Source organism: Eupeodes corollae, chromosome 1 (genome assembly GCF_945859685.1).
Source record: "Eupeodes corollae chromosome 1, idEupCoro1.1, whole genome shotgun sequence".
NCBI classification, from domain to species: Eukaryota; Metazoa; Arthropoda; class Insecta; order Diptera; family Syrphidae; genus Eupeodes; species Eupeodes corollae.
This window is the reverse complement of record NC_079147.1, coordinates 121367858-121389757: the sequence shown is the minus strand read 5'-3', so window position 1 is coordinate 121389757 and position 21900 is coordinate 121367858. Positions and strand designations below refer to the sequence as shown.

General features: G+C 34.7%; 1 protein-coding gene across 2 annotated transcripts in view; it reads right to left on the bottom strand.

Annotated features, from left to right (window-relative positions):
• The window catches only part of LOC129953726 (glycine receptor subunit alpha-2), a 209268-nt gene extending 195155 nt beyond the window's left edge, over positions 1–14113 (bottom strand). For both annotated transcript variants that reach the window (XM_056067121.1, XM_056067122.1), the window contains exon 1: positions 13711–14113. In XM_056067121.1, coding sequence (XP_055923096.1) covers positions 13711–13790 — 80 coding nt within the window. In that variant the 5' untranslated portion in view covers positions 13791–14113. The remainder of the gene's footprint in view (positions 1–13710) is intronic.
• Between the last annotated feature and the right edge of the window lie 7787 nt (positions 14114–21900).

Sequence of the window (21900 nt, the reverse complement as noted above, 5' to 3'; positions counted from 1 at the left end):
TTTGACACTTCAGCAGACGATAAATGAAGATGCTGCAAGTTCTTTTACTGGTATAAGCTATTTTACAAACTCCATTTCTGCGCGCCAGAGTTGGGCTTTAAGTCATAGTCTTTTTTAATTTAATGGGGTGGCGCAACAGTCCGTTGTGAACCAGGGCCTAGTGACTTACAACTCTCAACCATTCCTGTGTGCGAGTACTGTTGTCAGGAATGGAAGGGACCTACGATTTAAGGCCGAATCCGAACGGCTAATTTGAGAAAGCACTTTTTCATGACAAGAATTACTCTTGAAGGAATTGTCAATTCCTCGCAAGAGGCAGTACCCGCGAAAATTAATTTTTTTAAATTAAGGTAGCACAGGCAGGGATTGAACCCAAGACCCCTTGCATGACAGTCCAACGCACTAACCATCATGCCACGGGTACTACTAAGTCATAGTCTGCGAACAAAAATAATATCAACTATGCGAAATTAATTTAACTAAAAACGATGACACAGTCCATGAACTCGAAGTTTTAGGATTTCAAAAGACAGAAAAACCTTAGAGAACATAATTTAAACTTTAAAAAATAACATCAATCCATTCGATAAATCGGTAGACAAAAACAGTTTAATTAACGTAGTTACAGAAAGGGCTGTTTCGGAAGGGACTATGAATTTCCTCTTAAATTTAAACAAAATGGGAGAAACCAAAAAACATGAGTTCGTAGCTGAATGATTCCTGAAAGATTTGAAAAACCCATTAAAAAAAAGACTTTTGCTTCAGTGTGTTTGAAAAATCACTTAAAATCAAAGATGGCAATAAGAACGTTTTGTTGAAAATACTTACTTACTTACTTAAGGTGGCGCTACAGTCCTGTGTGAACTAGGGCCTCACCCAACTAACTTCTCTATCTACCTCGGTCCCTAGCTAGATGTCTCCAGTTTCGCGCTCCAATTTAGGTGAGGTCACCTTCCACTTGTGCGCGCCACCTGATCCGCGGTCTTCCTCTACTGCACTGTCCCGTGGGAGCGGATTCGAAGACTTTCCGAGCCGGAGCATTGGTTTCCATGTGCTCTACGTGACCCAGCGATCTTAATCGTTGGACTTTTACCCTTCTGGCTAAGTCTACGTCGCTGTACAGCCCGTACAGCTTGTCGTTCCATCTTCTCCTCCACTTCCCTTCGATGCATACGAGACCGTAGATCACACGAAGAACTTTTCTCTCGAAGCGACCCAAGGTGCGATCATCCGCTTTTGTCATAGTTCATGCTTCTGCACCGTATAGCAGGATGGGGATGATAAGGGTCTTATATAGCAACACTTTGGTCCTCGAGAGAGGACTTTACTGCTCAATTGCTTTCTCAGTCCAAAGAAACAGCGGTTAGCAAGAGTTATTCTGCGTTTGATCTCAGCGCTGGTGTTGTTTTCTGCGTTTACAGCGGAGCCCAGGTAAGCGAAGACCTTGACTACCTCAAAGTTACATCTGTCGATTGTGACGTTTTGACCAAGACGTCGGTGTTGTATGTCCTCTTTTGACGACAGCATGTACTTTGATTCGCCCTCATTAACCGTTAAACCCATTTTTGCCACCTCTGCCTAAATATTCACAAAAGGATCACGCTGAGTTTGAATATGTCACTGTCATCAGCATATGCCAGTAATTGGACAGACTTTGGAAAGATAGTGCCTCTAGTGTTGACGTGTGAGATCTTCACTATTCTTTCAAGCACGATGTTAAAACAAATCTCATGACAGCGCATCACCTTCTCTAAAACCGTTTTTGACATCGAAAGGTTCTGTTAATTTGTTTCCAACCTTTATGGAGCAGCGTGAATTCTCCATGGTCATCCTGCACAAACGGACTAGTTTGGCAGGGATGCCAAAAATAGACATGGCTCTATACAGCTCGTCCGTGTAGATGCTGTCATATGCGGCCTTGAAATCGGTTAAAAGATGATGCGTGTCGGTTTGGTGTTCTTAGTTTTTTTTTCCAGGATCTGCCGTTATGTGAATATTTGATCGACTCTGGACTTTCCTGGTCCGAAACCACACTGATAAGGACCTATCAGGTTGTTGATGATGGGCTGTAGACGTTCATATGTATATTACGGCAGAGAAGATTTTATAGGCGATGTTAAGTAGACTGATGGTTGGTGTAGTTTAGAAGGTCTCCTTTTTTCAGGATCGGGCAAACAATACTGAGGTTCCATTTATCGGGCATGCTTTCTTCCGACCATATCTTACAGATAAGTTGGTGCATGCTCCTAACCAACTCATCTCCAGCTGCTTTAAAGAGCTCGACTCAAGCCATCTGCTCCAGCAATTTTATTAGACTTCAGCTTAGATATGGTAATTTTTACTTCGTCTAAATCGGGAGGACGGGATTGTTGGCTTTCGTCGTCTATGTTGAATGGATCATCATCATGCCTGACAGGGTATTCGGTTCGTCATCGCCGTTATACAGTCTGCAGAAGTGGTATTTCCATATCCTCAGCATTGACTGCGGTTCCAATATGATGTTTCCACTTTCGTCTTTGGAGATTTCGGTTCTAGGTTTATGTACCTGTGAATTTCGTTTCACCTGTTCATAAAACTTTCGAACCTTATTCCTGCTTTTAAACCTCTCAACATCTTCGACCGCACGCTTCTCATGCCCTCTCTTTTACCTTTTGAGAAGTCGGTGTTCCTCTCGCCTCTTCTGCTCATAGAGCTCGTGAGCAGCTCTTGTCCTTCTATGCAGCCCCGCTTTGCGTGCCTGTTGTTTGGCTGTATTTGCCTGCCGACATTCCTCATCAAACCAGGGGTTCCTTGTTGGCGGCTGTTTGAAACCCAGCAGATCAGAGGCAGCTTCTATGATTGAATCATAGCAATGTTGCTACTGGTTTTCGATACATTCTGTTGGCGGCAGAGAACTTCGAGAGAGGTTAATTGTAACTCGGTCGGAAAAGGATTTGGCGATCTCTGGCGATTGTAGCCGTTTGACGTTGTACCTTCTCCCAGCCGCTCCGTCGATCGCAATATTGTCAATCTGGTTGATGGTAGATTGATCTGGAGAACAACAAGTTCCTTTGTGGATGTTGAGGTGTGGAAACCGCGTACTGGCTACCATGAATATTTTGAATCCGTGAATATCTTCGAAATATTTTTGAAAATAATATAAAAGGTTTCCATCATTCTTATAATTCGAAATGTCTATTACTTGGAATACAAACTCTTGAGTCGAAAAGAAAAATGTATATTGTCATGTTTATCCGTGATATTTTGACTTCAACCATTGATTGTGAGAGTTTTCTTAACTGCTTGCATCTATATGCTCCTTCAATTTCCTTTAGAGCCAGACCGCTCTTGTCAATTGATACCCATCATACGCTATATGGACAACGTGAACCGATTTTCGCATGTTGTAATTTATTTAATATGTTTTATTCTAGTTTAGATATATCAATGTCCAGAAACTTATTTAAAAGTCGATTATTCACTTTAATTAATTAAATTTTTATCTCCAATTTTTAATTTTATTTACAATATGTGATATTATGTATTTATAAACTGAATTGTATTATACATGTACTTAATTTGAAATCTGTTGAATGTAAATTCGTAGATTGGTTACTTAAATACAAAAAAATAACGTTTCGCCCCGCAGCAAAATCTTTACTAGCTTGGCATTAAAATAGCCCAGGACAATTTTAATATCGTAGCTAGGGCACTGCTCATATGTTTTGTCTAGGAGGTCGAAGAACATATCTTTGGTGTTGTCATCTTTCTCTTCTGTGGGGCGTGTGCGTATATCAGGCTAATGTTTCCGAATTTAGCTTTGATGCGTACGGTCATGAGGTGCTCGTTGATGCACTTATAGCTCAAGACTTCTTGCCTAAGTCTGGCTCCAATGAAAAAGCCGCATCCAAATAAGCACTGTTGGTTTTCGCGGCAGCAGTTACCATAGTAAGTATCGCAGTTTTTCATCCTTTTTGCACGGCTGATCCCATCGTATTTCATTGATGGCGGTGACGTCTGCCTTACAGAAATCTAGGGCCTCCGCTTATTCATCGGCCGCACGTGGTCTGTTAAGGGACCTAACATTCCACGTGCATATCCGAAGTCCGTTGTCCTTAATTCATTTGCGTAGGTTGTCAACAGTAAATCCGTCCGTATCCGAGGCTTGTTCATGCTTCGCAACTATGAAGTTTTTACACTGCCAGGAAGTCACCCCGACGGCACAATTTCCAACCTGGAGTGCCAAATCCTTAGTTTAACTCCAAGGATAGAGCCGGATAAAACCGCTCCCTATAAGCCTGGGCTCCGAATAAGTCCAAAAAGCCTTATAAGGTGTTCACTAAGTAGTTCGACCTTACTGGAACTACAGACGCCACCGTTGATTCCATGTCGGGAATTCCTCCACTACCGTCTGGATAAGAAGAGGTGCCTTAGTGGAAACACCTCTCCCCCCGCCTCTTTCGTTTGCTGCCCCAACCACTTTCCACTGCAGTTGGAACCCAATCTCTAGTTGAGGTACTAGGCACCCGATGTTCACCACGGGGAAGTCAGAGTAGGAGTTGATATACAGAGGTGGGTTTTGAGAAAAACCTGTGGACGCTTGTGTTCCTCTTGAATGCACATGTCTACCATTTGATCATTTACAGACTATTGGATGAATAGAAAGCAATTTAACATGATTTGTATTTTCATAAAAAAATGTATAAAACATTTTTAGACTATTGGATTTTTTTTGGATAACTACCGAGAATTATAAGCAATGATAATCGAAGAAACTAAATTTAAGATATACATTAATTTGTTGAGTGATTTGTTCAAATAAAACCATCGAATTCGCTAGAATGCATCAAAAACCTTAAAAAGTTCGATAAATTTAACTTTGGCCTTAAATAACTTATAAACTATCAGGTTTCTCAAAAAATTATTGGAGAAATTTTTTGTAGAGCGTTCGATTCCCTACAAAAATAAGTAAAACAAAAACATAAAAAAGTGCAGAGAATAATTTTTCACATTATTCTTACGGGAAATAGAAAAACGCGATGCGGATACAGATACAAGGATAAATATATTATTTGCATGATACAACACCAGATGAACCGCATCAATTTCTGCAAATATACTTCATATGCAGGGACGACAACAGTTAAGGAGACGAATTATTGAATTATCGACGCTGATGTACATGCTCAAGTATTGCACTTGGAATCAATTCTGATTGAATATCAATGCTTGACTATTGCAAACAAGCAACTGATTGAAGTAGGAATGATTGGGCCAAATCGATCGATGCACAATGCATTGAACCAAGAACTAAATCGAGAGCCGCAATATAATGTTGATACATTGCAGGAATTCGTTCGAAATAATGTGCCGTTGCTGAATGAACAGCAAAAACAATTATACGAAACATAAATGCAAGCGGTGGACAATAATGTGGATTTTTCTTCCTGGACGCACCTAGGGGAACAGGGAAAACATTTATCATTTCATTAATTATAGCCATTATTCGATCAAGGTGTGACATAGCTTTGGCGTTAGCATCATCTGGAATTACGGCAGCTCTTCTAGATAGTGGTTGTACTGCACACTCTGTGCTTAAGTTTCCACTCAATTAAAACACAATTGATACTCCACTTAACTTCACACTGAAGGATTTTCGACGAATTAACAACATCTTTGGCGGCTTGATGATATTGTTGGCAGGCGATTTTGGGCAGACGTTGAAATAAATTTTCTGTGGAACTCCTGCAGATGAATTGAATGCTTTCCTAAAGGCATCACTTTTGTGGAATTAAGTGAAACCATTATCGCTAACCACTAATATGAGAGATCAAATTCAAAATGGTCAAACAATTGTTAACTGTTGGAAATGGAAAAGTGCCAGTTGATGTGAAAACTGGATTTATTACTCTTACCAACGACTTAAACGATTTTTAGTCTCTCAATTAGCTTTAATTGATTTTTTTTTCCCAAATATTAGTGAGAATTATCAGAATTATGCTTGGTTAAGTCAACGAGCAATTTCAACCACATAACTGCATCTCAGAGTTGGTTCAGTTATTATGATATTGCGTAATTTGAATCCACCGCAACTTTGCAACTGTACTCGGCTTGCCAATGATTCCGACTGATCTTCCGTTTAACTTCAAACGATTAAAATTTACGCTTTGCTTTTCGTTCGCAATGACAAATAACAAGTAGCAAGGCCAGTCACTTAGTGTTTGCGGATAAATTTAGAAAATGATTGTTTTCCACATTTGCAGCTATACGTTGTGTGTTCACGAGTTAAGAAAAACCCCGCTTTGTTTGTGTTACGTCAGACCAGAAAACAAAAAGCACTTCAATTAAACGGATAATTTTCGGGCAAATGTAAAGCTTCGATTCAGTATTTACTTTGTATTCACTTCAATTTTTTACTTAAAGAAGTTCAACTAAACAACTTTTCATTTTTGTAATTGAAATGAATTCATTACTGTTGTGCAATGAAATAAAATGTTTTTATTTCAAATATAAAACAAAAAAATAATTTGTCTTCATCTTTTAATCCCCAAACGAAATGTTACAAGAAACGAAGCCATCTGGTGGCGAAACAGAGTTCGCCGGGTTTGCTCGTATTTTATATAATTTCATTTCACTTTACGGAAGTTTGTTTTGAACTTGCTTTTACTGTTTGTGATAAGGTACGAGTACTTTGCTGAATTATTTCGCCGTCGTAGAGTAGAAAATATGGTAAACATTACCGCCAACCCATATAACCGCGGTTCCTTCGGAGGAATTATTATTTTGACAGAAATTGACATTCTTTCGTTCTGCTCTTTGCTCTGCCCAGCAAATGTTTACCCCTATGTCCGGAGTTTTGGTGAAACGTAAACTTTTCCGCACTCGGCTTCTTTTCAACAACATCGTTGCTGCGTCTGTGAAGGTCTTTTCGCTTTGAGATGTCCTACTTGACTACATTCGAAACAAAGTTTCTAATCCGGACGTTTTGCAACAGGACGGGCTGGTTGAAATTAATTAAATTTTCGTGGAAACGACCAAGATCAGGTTTTGGGACTACGTTAAAGAGTTTTACGAATGGAAGATAAATGGTCAATCACACTTTTAATCAAGGCTGGCATGACAAAAGGTGAAGAGTTTCGTAAACCAACTTCCGAAATGTTTTCCAGGATTTTCAATGGCAGTCGGTGTATCTACGAAACGTTCTCCATAACGAGGCACACAGATTGGTTTCTACACTTTCAAGTACAGATTTGTTTGTACCGCTTTAAATTAACTAAAGGCTTTCGTCTCTGACTTTACTCGGAGATATTTTTAAACTATGGTAATAATAGTTGAAACATTTTTTGTTTAGTTTTCTTTTAGGGATAAATAATTAAAAAGAAGGACTTATGCAAGGTACATACATTAACTTCAGAAATTTCTTGAGAAAATTCAAATGTTATTAACTTCCCATATGAAGTTATTGTAATCGGCCCGATTTGTCCAATTGAAAATGTTGACATTTCAAGGTCCCTAGAGTCAAAATAAAAGATGTCTCTGCTTGTTTGTGTACTTGCGTTAGTGCTTCTGTGTTTCCGTAAGTTCTGGAACTTTTTTTTGTCGTCCATAGCTCAAGAACCAATGGTGATATTGACTTCATATAAATGTTGTTAAACAGATAATAATGCAGAATCATATAGAAAGAACTCTTAAACAAATCGAGTGCGTATTTTTTTTACCAAAGCAATTAAAAGAAAAAGGTGAACCCAAGACGCTAGCTACTTGAGTTAAATTTTATATTATGTATTGAAACGTTATACCAAACTAGTATATTTGTGGGAAAAACCGTTTTTTTTGTAAATCAAAAAAAAAAACTGAAAAAAATATTTGTCTCCTCGAATGTTTAGGAACATAAATATCTCCAAAATAATTGTATGCAACGAAAAACAACGTTTTTAACAACTGGTAAGATTATGAGAAAAATCGAATTGACAGTTTTTTTACAAAAAAAAATAAAAAAAAATACTTGAAATCAAATATTTTTTAAAAAATTAGAAACATTAATTAAAATAATTTTATCTCACAAAAAATATTGTTTTCGACACTAAGCGAAATTTTTATAAAAATCCAACTGTCAATTTTAAAACAATAATTAGAATCTACAAAAAATAATAATAATAATAATAATATTTCATTTCAATTTACATATTCATACATAAAAGTGTCATTTTATTTCAAGCCAACATTGAAGTAAGATAATTGAAATGCTCGTGAAAATCAATAGTTAAAAATAATGATAAAATTGAAATAAATGAACATTTTATTTCAATTTTGGAGAAAATCCTAATTTAATTTAACTACCATTTTTTTCATTAAATCAAGTTAAGTCTAGAAAGAGGAAATAATTTTAAAGCAAAATGCTATTACGATATCTTTAGCCATTTGTCCGTTTTTTTTTTTCCCCCAGAAACTGCCTTACATTTTATCTACGCAACAACCTGCCAACAGATACTATCGTACTTAATCATGTACCTATTTAAGCCCTGGACCTATCTACTTCCAAAAGGATAATTATACGAAAATATGTTTGAGAATAGGTACATATGTATGTAATATGTATGCATTAATTCTTAATTTTTTCAATTTTAACACAGTTGTTTCGCACTGCAAAATATTAAAGAAAAAAGTCTGAAGCTACTAGTAGAAGGTTAACGGAAACGGTCAACGCGTTGACTTTTTGACGTAAAATGACGTCCATTAACTACAATTAAAAACTAGTCAATAATTATGTTTTATGCTTACCAATTTTAAAATTCCTTAACACCCTAATATGAAAACAATAAAAATAACGTTGGCTTAAATAAATATTATTTTGTCTAATCGTATGATAGTCAAAGTCTTAAGCAATGACGCTGTGAACGTTATCGGTGCGTTGACACAGAAAATTAAGATGTTTTTATGACGTCGAATTTATTTTTGAGAGTCAACGCGTTGAGCCTTTAAGTTGAATGTTTAATTATAGCTTTAGGTAAGGCTTAAGGGCATGTCTCATGTAAAAAAATTGATTAGTGCTTTGCGCTTAGCTTTTTAGCGTTCACATTTTTTTAAATATTTAAACAAAATAAATGGCTTTTGATTGAAAATATATTGGGCTAAATATTTATAAGGGAATACAAAATTTAAAAAAATTGTTGTTCCTTAACAGGTCTAGAATCAATAAAAAATCATTAAATTCAGGTACTTACTTGCGAAAAGCAATTGGGCAGTGTGTTAAATATAATTTTTCATTTTTTTTTTTATTTTTTTCCAAAAAACAATAAATTTTTATAAATAGCACCGATTTTTTTTTAAATTTATTTATTTATTCCAAGAAAAATTGTAGAAAACGATGGAAAATAGGGCAAATTTGCAATGTGGCATGGGTGCAATATTTAATAAAACTTCCGAAGTATAACAGCCAGCTAACTCAATTCAACTTATTTTCAAATAAATAAAGACATGTACAGATACTTGCTTTTTTAATTTTTTTTTTTAAATAGTTATATTTACCTTTTTAGACAAAAAAATGCAAAATGCATTAATTTTTCCAATATTTTTTGCGAACTCATGGGGTGAACTGATTTTTTTTATAACCACTTAATATTTCCAAAATAATAAATAACATGTTGCGAGTTGCGATGGATTTAAGTTTTCAAAACTAGATTTACAATTATGTAGAAATATATTATAACATTCACAAGAACTCCTTGAAGGAATATAATTAATAATAATAAATAATTCAATATTTCCATATATGTACATAAATTTAAAGTAGCAATCAATTGATCAATATCGTAATTACTCGTAGTAAAAGATATTATATTTGAATTAAGCTATACCTCTTTACATGACAAGGACGAATGGCGATAAGAACACCACCCCCTCTGTCCTTCCCAGTAATTAAATATGATCTATCTTTTCTGAATACAGTATAATCTGAGTTAAATAATTCGGATGTTACTTGCTTTTCTGTTAACGAAGTTTCAGTAATAAATATAATATCGTATGCCCAAGATGCAAAAGTAAGATATAATGATTGTAGCTTAGTTCTAATACCTCCTATATTTTGATAATAAAGCGAAAAATTACTTTGAGAAGCAGCAACGTTAAATTCTTTTAAAGATGATTTTTAATGTCCATGAATTGTGTTTATTGTCATAGATATTTACGTCATATTCACAGAAAGGCCCGTATCTACGTTTTTTGGATGGTTAATGAACTTTTTCACCTTAACGACCATAGGCCATATAGAAGGGTCACTCATGAGTTTATTGTAACAATCCTAGGGTACACTCAGTTTAAAATTCACATGAGAAACTTCAGTTAGAGATAAACCTTTTTTAATTAGTCTGAAATATTTAAAATAGTTTTTGGGAATGCTAGACTTAACAGATATATGATTTATTAAATCTAGTTTTGGTATCGACTTTAAATTTCGAAATGTGTAACCAAACAGAAGGTGTCAAAGTATTTAAATTACTAATTCCACTACCTAATAAACAGTCATTTCGATTTGTTTATGTTTATATCATCGTTTTTTTTGAAGAGTTCATTTAGCGGTGGAGAAAGTAAAGGGTCGAGAACATTGGAATTCACAAAACCAGTGTTAGCTCTATTTTAAACAACATCATAGTGAGCTGCAGCCGGGCAAGCTGAATTGCCGTCAGCGGCATCGGCGACGATCGCATCAATTATAGTAGGGGAGCCCAAGAAGGGATTTTGGGGTTTACTACAGCGCGGCAGATTAATATACAGGGAGGTACCTAGTACCCCATTGAATACCTCCACCAAGTCTTAGCCGCGTATATGTGGCCACGCGTCCAGGATAAAGGATCAGATTAGTAAAAAAAAATTGATCATCTGAAATTCTCTAGCGCGTAAGATTAAGGTAGGGTATGTTAGTTATATGCTAAAAAGTGTATATTCCACTAATCTGACAATTTTCGATTGACAATAACGAGTAGGCGGGTTACAAACTTGTAAAAAAAAACGTCTTATTGACTTTCTCGAGCGTGGCTAAATTTTTGTTTATTTTGAAGGTAATAATTCAACGTTCACAAATAATATATAATATAATAATATATAATCTGACGATTGAAAATAACCACAACTACTATTTTAATTCTTTTTTTTTTGCTTGAGTGGTCTTATTTAGATAGTAATAATAGTAGGTGTGTACGCCACACCGAGGTGTGTATGGGGGAATGCTGCTCCCTGCAACCCCCTGCTTGGCACACTAATGGATATGGAGTGGGTCCAAGTTGCATTATGTGCAAGATGGAGAGGGTGAAAGGCGCGATGGATGTATGATGGGGTGCATGCAAAGTTTCTTTTGCATTTAAATAAGCTGGATTTAAGAAAAATTAATTTATCTCGTAGTACCCGTGGCAAGATGGTTAGTGCGTTGGACTGTCATGCAAGGGGTCTTGGGTTCAATCCCTGCCTGTGCCATCAAAAAAAAAAATTTCTCGTTTACTGCCTCTTGCGAGGAACTGGCAAATCCTTCAAGAGTAATTCTTGTCATGAAAAAGTGCTTTCTCAAACTAGCCGTTCGGATTCGGCCTAAAATTGTAGGTCCCTTCCATTCCTGACAACAGTACTCGCACACAAGAATGGTTGAGAGTTGTAAGTCACTAGGCCCTGGTTCACAACGGACTGTTGCGCCACCCCATTTGATTTGAATTTATCTCAAATACTCAGGCAAGGAAAAAATAATTTATTTAAAATTTTTTTTTTGCAATTTTCAATTTTCTCAAGACGTTATACAATTATCTCGTTTTCAGTTTTTGATGAAAAACAAATAAGAGCAATAAATTCTAAAATAAAAACATTAGTATATAATCTTGAAGTATTTAAAAAATAAACTTTAAACTACCGCCTAAACGGGTGGAGATGGACACCCCCCATCCCATAGTACAAAATTCTTGTATTTTACGGCTCTTACAAAAATCCGTTATAATATCTTGTCGCCTAAGTTATCGTACTCTCCCCCTACTCCCCCTTAAAAAAATCTTTCCATTGTCAGATTAGGCGAATCCCTCCAGATAATCGTCAGATTAAGAGACAACACATTTAGGGTACATATGTACATGAACCATATATATCAAAATCTGACGCGCTCGAGTATTTCAAAATGGCGATTTTTTTTTGCAAGTTCTAATAATGGCCGTGAGTTTGGGTCACATCAGAATCGTCAGATTATTACATAAGAGCGTTCTTTTAGGTTCACTTAACATCCCCTTTCATGGAAACGGTCAGATTAACATACGTATATTTTCAAAAATACGTAGAAAATGGATGCTATTAATATCTAACGCGCTCGAGTATGTCCATGCAACTGTTTTTTTTTTTTACATTTTTGGAAACTTATAGCCGCTCCCCCCACCGATGAAAGTGTATATATGATATAACATTTTTTTGTTCTTATCATCTAAGCTTCGCAATCCAATAGGTCTCTTTGACGCTCGAGTAAATCCCGATTTAGCATCCTGGGCTCCCCTACTATTATGTTTATGTTTACATTGCTTATAATATCCAACGGTGTGCGATAAATACCAATAAGCATATATAATAAGTTGAATCGGTCCTATTACGGGAAAGCACAAGACGCAAATCTGTCACCAAAGAAATATACTATTGGTAAATACTAGGCTCTAAATCATCCGGATCCTGGTTAGTTCAATTTGTGTTTTTGATTGACTCATACAAAAAGGAAAAGGACTATGGAATAGATCAATTGCCGGAACTATTTTAATACCAAATTCGCGAAAATCAACATTTCCGAGTTACTTTCTAAAACCACGAAATCGCATTGAGAATGCATTTGGTTTTGATGGTAACAAATTGCACTGGAGAGCGCTTATTTTCAAAAATGAAAATTATAACAAATATGCATTGAAAGCGATTTACTCCGAGAACTGGATTTCAACGAAATAGGTAACGATTTTCGGCAAAAAAAGGTCGAAAGGTTATAATCAGTCAGATAATCCTTTTTCCGTTTATATTTATTCATATGTGTTTGTTGTTTGTTCAATAGTAAAGGATTCTACTTGGTTTCACAATAAATTATTTATTGAAAAATTCTAGTGAAAAAAAGGTTACTTTATTTTGAAAATTTTGGGCGAAGGGGCCACCGCTCCCAAACGGGCAAAAATGTGTACCAATACTGGCGGCAGCCACTTGTCAAATAAAATAAAATTCTCAAGGTATGAATAAACATTTCCATTAAACAAAATTATTATTTATTATTTAGGTAAAATGTTATTCAAAAACAATATCGGGTGACTAATTTTCCGCCACCAAGTATTTATATTTACTTTTTTAATGTACAGCTTTATTTCATCTTATAAATGTTAAATATTTTACACTCCCTTGAAAGTGTACCTTTAGGCCATAAAGTTTGATTTTTGTTACTGCATTTCGTATGCAGAGCGTAGTTTGAATAAGAAAACATCTTTTAGTTTCTTATTTCAACATTATATTATAAAAAAAGAAACTGGAGACATTTATTTCCATAGTATTAATCTAAAAACACATTATGTTTAATATTAATCTCTAAGTATTTTAGCTTATAGAATTTAATTTTTTAATTCCTTTAACACGTTTAAAGATGGGTTGTAATGACAACTAGTTACCCTACTTTTATACTAAAAAATCTAAAAAATAATCGTTTTAAAATTCGTAAATTACTCCAAAAAAAATTGTATTACTCACCGAGAAGCCCAGCAGATGTTGATAAATAATGCAGAACGGCAAATTGTTAAAACACCGAAATATAATCCATAGTTTTTCATTGTACACTTTTTAAACTACATATTTCCCAATATTGTAGTTATGAAAAATCGATATTTTCTTGAGTAGATTGAACTATTTAAGCAATTGTGTATGTTTTCAATCAAATTTCCGGTGTGTAGAACATTCGGTTACACAAATTAGACCTCTTATGTAGAAACATGTTCTCATTTCTTTTTTTAATATAAGCGATGTTGTGTTTATATCATTTTCGAAATGTGTTGTGTTCGTATATATATATTTAGACTACCTGTGTAACTAATACGCTAAAATGAATTTAGAAATAATGGTTAATAACTAATCTTTGTGAACTTGCAGGTGCTGTGGTAATATCTTTTACGAATATAAGTAAAAATAAAGTCTCCTATTTAAGATTTTGTATTGATATTAATGCTCTTGGTCAACACATTGCAACAACTACTTAGAATACTACCCCATCGATTTCAAATATAATTAAGAATATATTTAAACACTAGCTGACCCTGCAAACATTGTACATACGATGAAATAAAGCATTCCTTTTTGTTAAATTAAATATATGATTTCATTAACATAATAAAACAAATGCACAAAAAAGACAAATGCAGTTATGTATATCACTAAATTGTAAAATGTGCAGTTACTTTTCTTTTAAAACTGTTTGCTTACTAAAATATATCTATCTTACATGTGCATTTTTACTTGGGACACATAGGAACTTTTGACAAGTTTTGCATTCGTAAAAAATTTCAAACTCGAGATTTTAATCAAACATGATATTACGATGGTAGATCAAAACTAACAGTGTTCCCCATACAAATTTTTTGGTCAAAAAACGAAAATTCGAACTGTCTCAAAAACAAACCGATAGATTTTTTTTAAATTTTCTCTTTTTTATTTTTAAACATGGCTTCTTTTAATAAGAAAAACATATTTTTGTATTGTTTAGGAAAGGTATCGCTCATAGTACCGTTAATTTGTGTTTTGATTTTCTCAGCAACTTTTCAACCGATTATTTTTATTTAATTAAGTGTAATGTTTATTGTTTGGATTTAAAAAAAAATAATTTTTATGTATCAAATAGTAATTTAAAAAAAACACTCTAACGATATTCAAAAAAATATTTGAAAATTACGGGTTTTTCGATTTATAAAATGGCATCTAAATTTTTGAAGACAAACTTTTTTTTCAGTGTTTTATTATTTTTTTTTTTTACTTGCCTTGGCCTAAATAAAAGAATAAATACTTAGTAAAAGTTAAAGAAACAGGCTAAAAAGAGTATATGTATTGTCTATTAGAATCACTTATTCAACGTATACACAATATACCTATAAAGTTATTTCACATGAATGGCAATTTCTTGTACCTGTTCGTATATTTTTTTTATACTTTAACGAAAACACTAAACTGAACGTATTAACTCCATGTTTGCGCTGAAAACTTGTAGGAAAGAAGGAACGAGATTGGATTGTAGTAAGTACCTTCTACCTACCAATAACATTCCTTCCCTAGGATGAGTAGGGTCTTGGCTGTTTTTTTTGACAAATGAAATGACATTTATATCTTTGAAGACAAACTTATTTAACAGGTTTATTATTTAATCTTATATGGGTACTTTAAACAGATTCTTTGCATACAGTCGTGCATATAATTTTGTACGCAACAAAAAATGTTATAATTACTAACTTAAGGATTCATTAATTGTTCTTTCAATCTGGTCTTCAACTTTAAGAGATACAACTGGAATGTTCGTTGTCAACCTACCATTTGCAGACATTACAGAGAAACAAGGAACGCCTAGTGAGATAGCATAGAACCGATTTTATACAATGGAGCACACATTTAAACGAAACCAAGAGTTATACGATCAATACATTGAATTCATGAACAAGTACATCCAATTAAGGCATATGGTTGAGATTGATCCAAAAACCATTCAAACGCCACATTATTTTCTGCCTCATTTTTGCGTCCTGAAACCATACAGCAGTAGCACAAAACTTAGAGTCGTTTTTGATGCTTCCGGCGAAGACATCATCAAATCTGTCCCTTAATGGCATTCTGTATGCCGCCACAAGATGCCTCCAAGTAGTTGAAGACCACTCATCAAAGTATCCTTTAGGCTCTCAAGTTTTGCTTAAAGATTTTTACGTCGATGATGTTATTTCAGGCGCAGACAGCTTACTCGAAGCCAAAGACATTGAAGCCCAGCTATCAGCATTGTTGCGGGAGGGAGGGATATAATTAAAAAAAGAGGCTGGGATGCGACCCACACTTCCCATCCCGTCTGTCGATTTGTCCTGCTTAAAAGTTTGTCTATATGTACTCGAATCAATTTTTACCAAATTTACGTACTATTTTTTATAGATTTTATTTCTTATGAAAAAACGGGCTGTTGGATTTTTATATACAATTTACTGAATATCCAAAACAATATCTTCTGTGAAATAAAATAAGTTTGAAGCCAATATTTTTACTTTTTGAAAAACTATTTGAGTCGAAAGTAAATTTTTACCAAGTTTTAGTATTGTTTTTTTTAGAGTTTTATTTCTTGTAAAAAAACTGTCCATTCGATTTTTTTCAAAATTTTATCGAATGTTGAAAACAATATTTCTTATGAGATAAAATTAGTTGGAAGCCAATATTCCAAATTTTTGAAAAGATATTTAAGTCGAAAATCAATTTTTACCAACTTTTATACATTTTTTTTTAGGTTTTTATTTAAAAAAAAAAAACTGTCAAATCGATTTTTCTCAAAACTTGTCCTAATGTAGAAAACAATATTTCATGTAAGAAAAAAACTAGCAAGAAGCTATTATCTCAAATTTTTGAAAAGATATTTGAGTCGAAGATCATTTTTACCAACTTTTGTTATTTTTTTTCGGTTTTTAAATTTTTGTAAAAAAAATGTCAATCCGATTTTTTTCAAACTTTAACCGAATGTTGACAACAAGATTTTTTGAAAGATAAAAGTAAATTAAAGCCAATATCTCAAAGTTTTGAAAAGATATTTGAGTCGAAAATCAATTTTTACCAACTTTTATACATTTTTTTTAGGTTTTTTTTTTTTTTAAACTGTCAATTTGATTTTTCTCAACATTTTCAAAAATGTTGAAAACAATATTTCTTAAAAGATAAGATTTAGCTTGCAGCCTAAATTTCAAGTTTTTGAAAAGATATTTGAATCAATATTCAATTTTTACGAACTTTTCTCAAAATTTTACCAGATGTCAAAAACATTATTTGTCGTTGCACAAAATTGTTTTAGAGATAAAATCATATTTCAGTCGTAAAATTTTGGAGGTGACAAATTTTTTTTTTTCAGTTTTATTGATTTATAAAAAAAACCGTTATATTGATTTTTTTCAAAAAAAATACCTGTTTGGTATCACGTTACAGTATATTATATAACATTTAATTCAAGTCTCCAACGTTTTTGGTTCGTAAGATATTTAGAGTTAACCAAAATTTTCACCTTTTTTTCAAACTGCTATGGTAAAAAAACCACCCACTCAATTTTCTTGAGAGCCTTTTCTGCATCTTTCTGCTTTATTATCTGTATACAAAAATTTATTTGAAGTTGATATCTCTTCGGTTTCTTGAGCTATGGAGGACGAAAAAAACGTCGCGAACGTACGGACGTACGGACATACGGACGTACTAACGTACGTACACACGCACGCACAGACATCTTTCTAAAAATCTTTTATCTCGACTCTAGGAACCTTGAAACGTCGAGAAATGTCAAAATTTTTAATTTGACAAATCGGACCCATTACAATAACTTCCTATGGGAAGTTAAAAATGGTGCTCCAACAATCAGCAATTACTTGCAAACTTTCCATTAGAATATCAATAAATTCCTTTTTCCGATGAAAACAATGAAGGGGCGGTCAAAACCCTTGGTCTAATATGGCGGCCTAAGTCTGACGTATTCTGCATAAAAACTGATTGCTGACCCACAAAAAGGTTCACAAACCTTGGCCTCAGCAAATGCACGAATTTTTTATCCACTTGGAATAATCGCTCCAGTCGTGATCATCGCAAAGGTCTTTTTGCAAGAAATATGGGAAATCAAATATGACTGGCATGCCTCTCTTTCAGAATAAATGTTTACCAGGTGGAGCAAATATTAACAATGTCTTCAAGAATTGAGTAAATTCATTTTAAATTCGACATGTCTTCGGACATCATATTCCCTCATCATTCCAAATTCATACATTCGCAGATGCTTCAGGGAAGGCCTACGGAGCTGCCGTTTAGATCAGATCAGTCAACAAAGATGGAACAGTAATAATTCGGTTACTCTGTTCGAAATCTCGAGTGGCACCAGTCACTATGTGCCGCATTTTTAGCTGCTGAACTTGCAAAACGTGTAAAAGGTGATTTGAAATTAAACAAAATCAACAGTTTCCTGTGGTCTGATCCTCAGATCGTATTGAGTTGGTTTAACTCAAATGAAGCATCCTTCCAAGCTTTCGTTGCCAATCGAGTTTCCAGCATCCAAGGTCTAACCAATACTAGTCAGTGGCGATATGTGCAGTCATGCGAAAATCCAGCAGATGTATCCAGAGGTATATCCCCAGCAAAACTACAAGATCATACATAATGGAAATATGGTCCCAGATTCCTACATGGTTCAGAATCAATTTGGTCACCTCCAACAAAAGCAGCAACTCATGGTCAGATGAAAAGAAAAAGATTGCCTTAGTAACCATGAATAAGGACAATACAGAAGACATATTTGAAGGGATTAAGCATTTCAATTCATTCAACAAACAAGAGAGATGCCAAATTAATCAAGTCGGGAACATTTATACCCACAATAAAATCAATCTGAGAAAACCAAAATAAGAGCAGAAAATCGTGGCCCTTATCAGCTTCGGATCTGAAAAGCTTTTTACAATTTATCATCAAAGATGTTCAAACTCATGGTTTTTATAAGGATTTACGTTTCCTTAAAGCACATAAGGAAATAGAAAGAGAAAGTCCTTTAAAGGGCTCGCAGTGTTTTGAGATGAAAATGCTAACGACAGAAGTACACATCAACAACAACCATATTGGGCCACAAGACCTTCTTTTAATCACAAAACACCGATTTCTTTAGAAGAGCTCAGAACAACCATCCTTGCAGAACAAGCACAAAACAAAATAACAACATTCTGCAGTGCCAAGGGAATTGATTTTCATTTCATTCCGCCACGAGTTCCAAATTTTGGAAGATAATGGGAGGCAGCTGTCAAATATGTAAAACACTTTCTACAGTGCAAAATTGCGACAGCTTCATTAACATACGAAGAGATTTGCACAGTGACTACAGAAGTAAAAGCAATTTTAAATTCAAGACCTCTTACACCGATGTCCAACGATCCAAATTATCTGGCAGTATTAACACCTGGTCACTTCTTAATTGGGGACTCATTCAAGACAGTTGTCGATAGTAAAGGAGAACCTTTTAAAGAAAATCTATGTAAGTAATGATAACAAGTATTTGTGATCTTTAATATGTTCTGTCTTTATTGTATTGAGTCTTCTTAAAAACTGAAGGTTATAATCTACCTTACTTCTAATCTATCCTGTGAAATGTTTCTATCTTGCAGCGTGTGCAAGATATCACATTTCCGTACTTCCCGTCGTCGTATAGATTGTGGTTGACACCAGTGGGAGCTACTTCGTTGATAGAAATAGTTGTGTCAGCATAAAAAGATATTGTCGATGATAGTGACGATGACGATGACTACGACGACGACGGTGGCGGATACAACAGCTTTGGTTGCGGCCGGCAACGACCTAGTCGATCGGGTTAACTCCTCCCTCACTTAAATGAAGAACGTCCTCGGTCTTCTTGAGAGCCATGATGACTTTTTGAAGCTCGGCATTTCGGCGCTGTTTGTTCTGACCCTTCTTTAGTTTAACGATGGTGTAACAAACTGTAACGAGAGCAAGTGTCGCGCAGCAAGCTATAATTGGATGGGTCGTCAATTTTGTCTCTATTTCACCAATGTAACGTAAATTGTCCATGTTCATTCTATGAAGGAATAGTAGGCTAAATATTTCTCTATGACCGGTGATATTGAGAAGCGTAGATGTTGCGCTACCAGGCTGTTTTGTATTTATGTTGTTTCGATTGATAAACTTGGAACCATTGATCCACACCGCATCGTCAAAAGTCAGCAAATACGTCCCGTTGGTGTCCGCTTCAAAACCATTCACCTCCCTTATTCTGACATTTCTGTTGTTTATTATAACTATGCCATCATCAATAACCAACACTGATTCCCGATGGTCTGGTAGTGTGTTGCAATGAGCCGTGCCTCCAGAGCGTAGTTGTTGAGCGCATGTCTTGCTCGGTAATTCTTTGCAAAATGTAAACGTTGTTGCTATGTTGCAGTCCTCAACAGCCAGTACTTGACTTCCACATTCCGCAACCACATCATCTCCATCGAAGAATATGGTATTTCCGTTGTGAGCAACAGGGTAGATAATTATTTTCTTACTATTTTAGGTATAGGGTACTGTTATATAGTGGCAACACTAAGTATATATTGCATTCTCTTTTCATTTACACAATATAGTTACGTACAAGCATAAGTAGTCTACATACTCAACATATACACTAAAACCAATGTATATGTTATAAAAATATATTTTATCATGTCACTTGTGGTTTGACAGTCAAGTTGTTAACATTAAGTTAATTTATAATAAATGAATAAAAACTAAACGGTTGAGTATTATTTAAAGATTGAACAGGTACTTAATAATAAAATGCAATACATTATCACTTTGTAAAATCTTAACATGAGATATTTCAATTAGCTCTGTTACGCTTACATTTGTAAATTGTTCGTTAATTATTGATTTTATATCATCATCTTCTAAAATTATTGGATTTATAATTTTTAGTTTTGCAAGTGTTATTGAAAGCATTAAATTCTGAATTTCGGAAATTTAAAAAAAAATTGGGTGGCGCGACAGTCCGTTGAGAACCAAGGCCTAGTGACTTACAACTCTCAACCATTCCTGTGTGCTAATAATGTTGTCAGGAATGGAGGGAACCTACAGTTTATATGCCGACTCCGAACGGCTAATTTTGAGAAAGCACTTTTTCATGACAATAGTTACTCTTGGAGAATTTGTCAATTCCTCGCAAGAGGCAGTACCCGTGAAAAGACTTTAGATGGCATAGGCAGGGATCGAACCCAAGACCTCTAGCATGACAGTCCAACGCACTTACCATCATGCCACGGGTAATAAGAATCCTATTTCTTGCCAACAAGATCTCGTAGTGTCAATCTGTTGCTTTTTTGTGTTTGCCAAAATACTATTTACCGTATGTGTTAACCTGTTAATTTGTTCATGGGATTTTGTGTTAGTTATATTCTGTCTGTTATTAGAATCAATTAACTGGGCCTGATTGAATTTAATTTGTTCAAAGTCATCAAAATCAGGGGTACCAGCCACAATTTTTAGTCCAGTTTCCAAGAAATTAAGACTTCTAGCATTTCTATGATGAATACTAATACTTTCGAAAAGTGTTTCTAAATGTTTTATATCTATTTCCAGAATCTTGCGCATATGTGACTGCGGGAAAAGATCAGTCATGTTTTTCGACTCATCCATTATTTGTTTGTAGGCCGTTACATTCGATGTGTGACTTAAGTAGCCGTAGACCTGCCAGAGAATCACATACCCGTCAGCTATTGGAATATATTTTGAGTTTGAATAGTCTCTTAATTTCGCTGCCTCAGTCATCATCAGTAAAAACAAAATAATCCTGAAAGATGTTAGTTTCTTTAATAAAATCTGCTTGTAAATAAAAATACTAAATAATTTGTATTCTATTTAAGGTTGTCCTTATGGACTACCCTCCCTTTAATTAAGACCGTTGTCCCCAAATCGGCTTCTACTTTCTCTTCAACGTATAATGGAGTTGACTTATTACCTAATCTTCTGTTTGATTTCACTAAAACCTTTTCTCCTACATTATAAATTTTGTTCTGCCTCGTTCCGTTTTCCCTTTGCAGCTGAATTTCTTGGGCCTTCTGAACTCTAGTTTTTATTTTTTCTCTAAAATCTGTCGGGGACGAATGTATTACATCAATTGGCCTTTGGTTTGTAACAGAATGGACG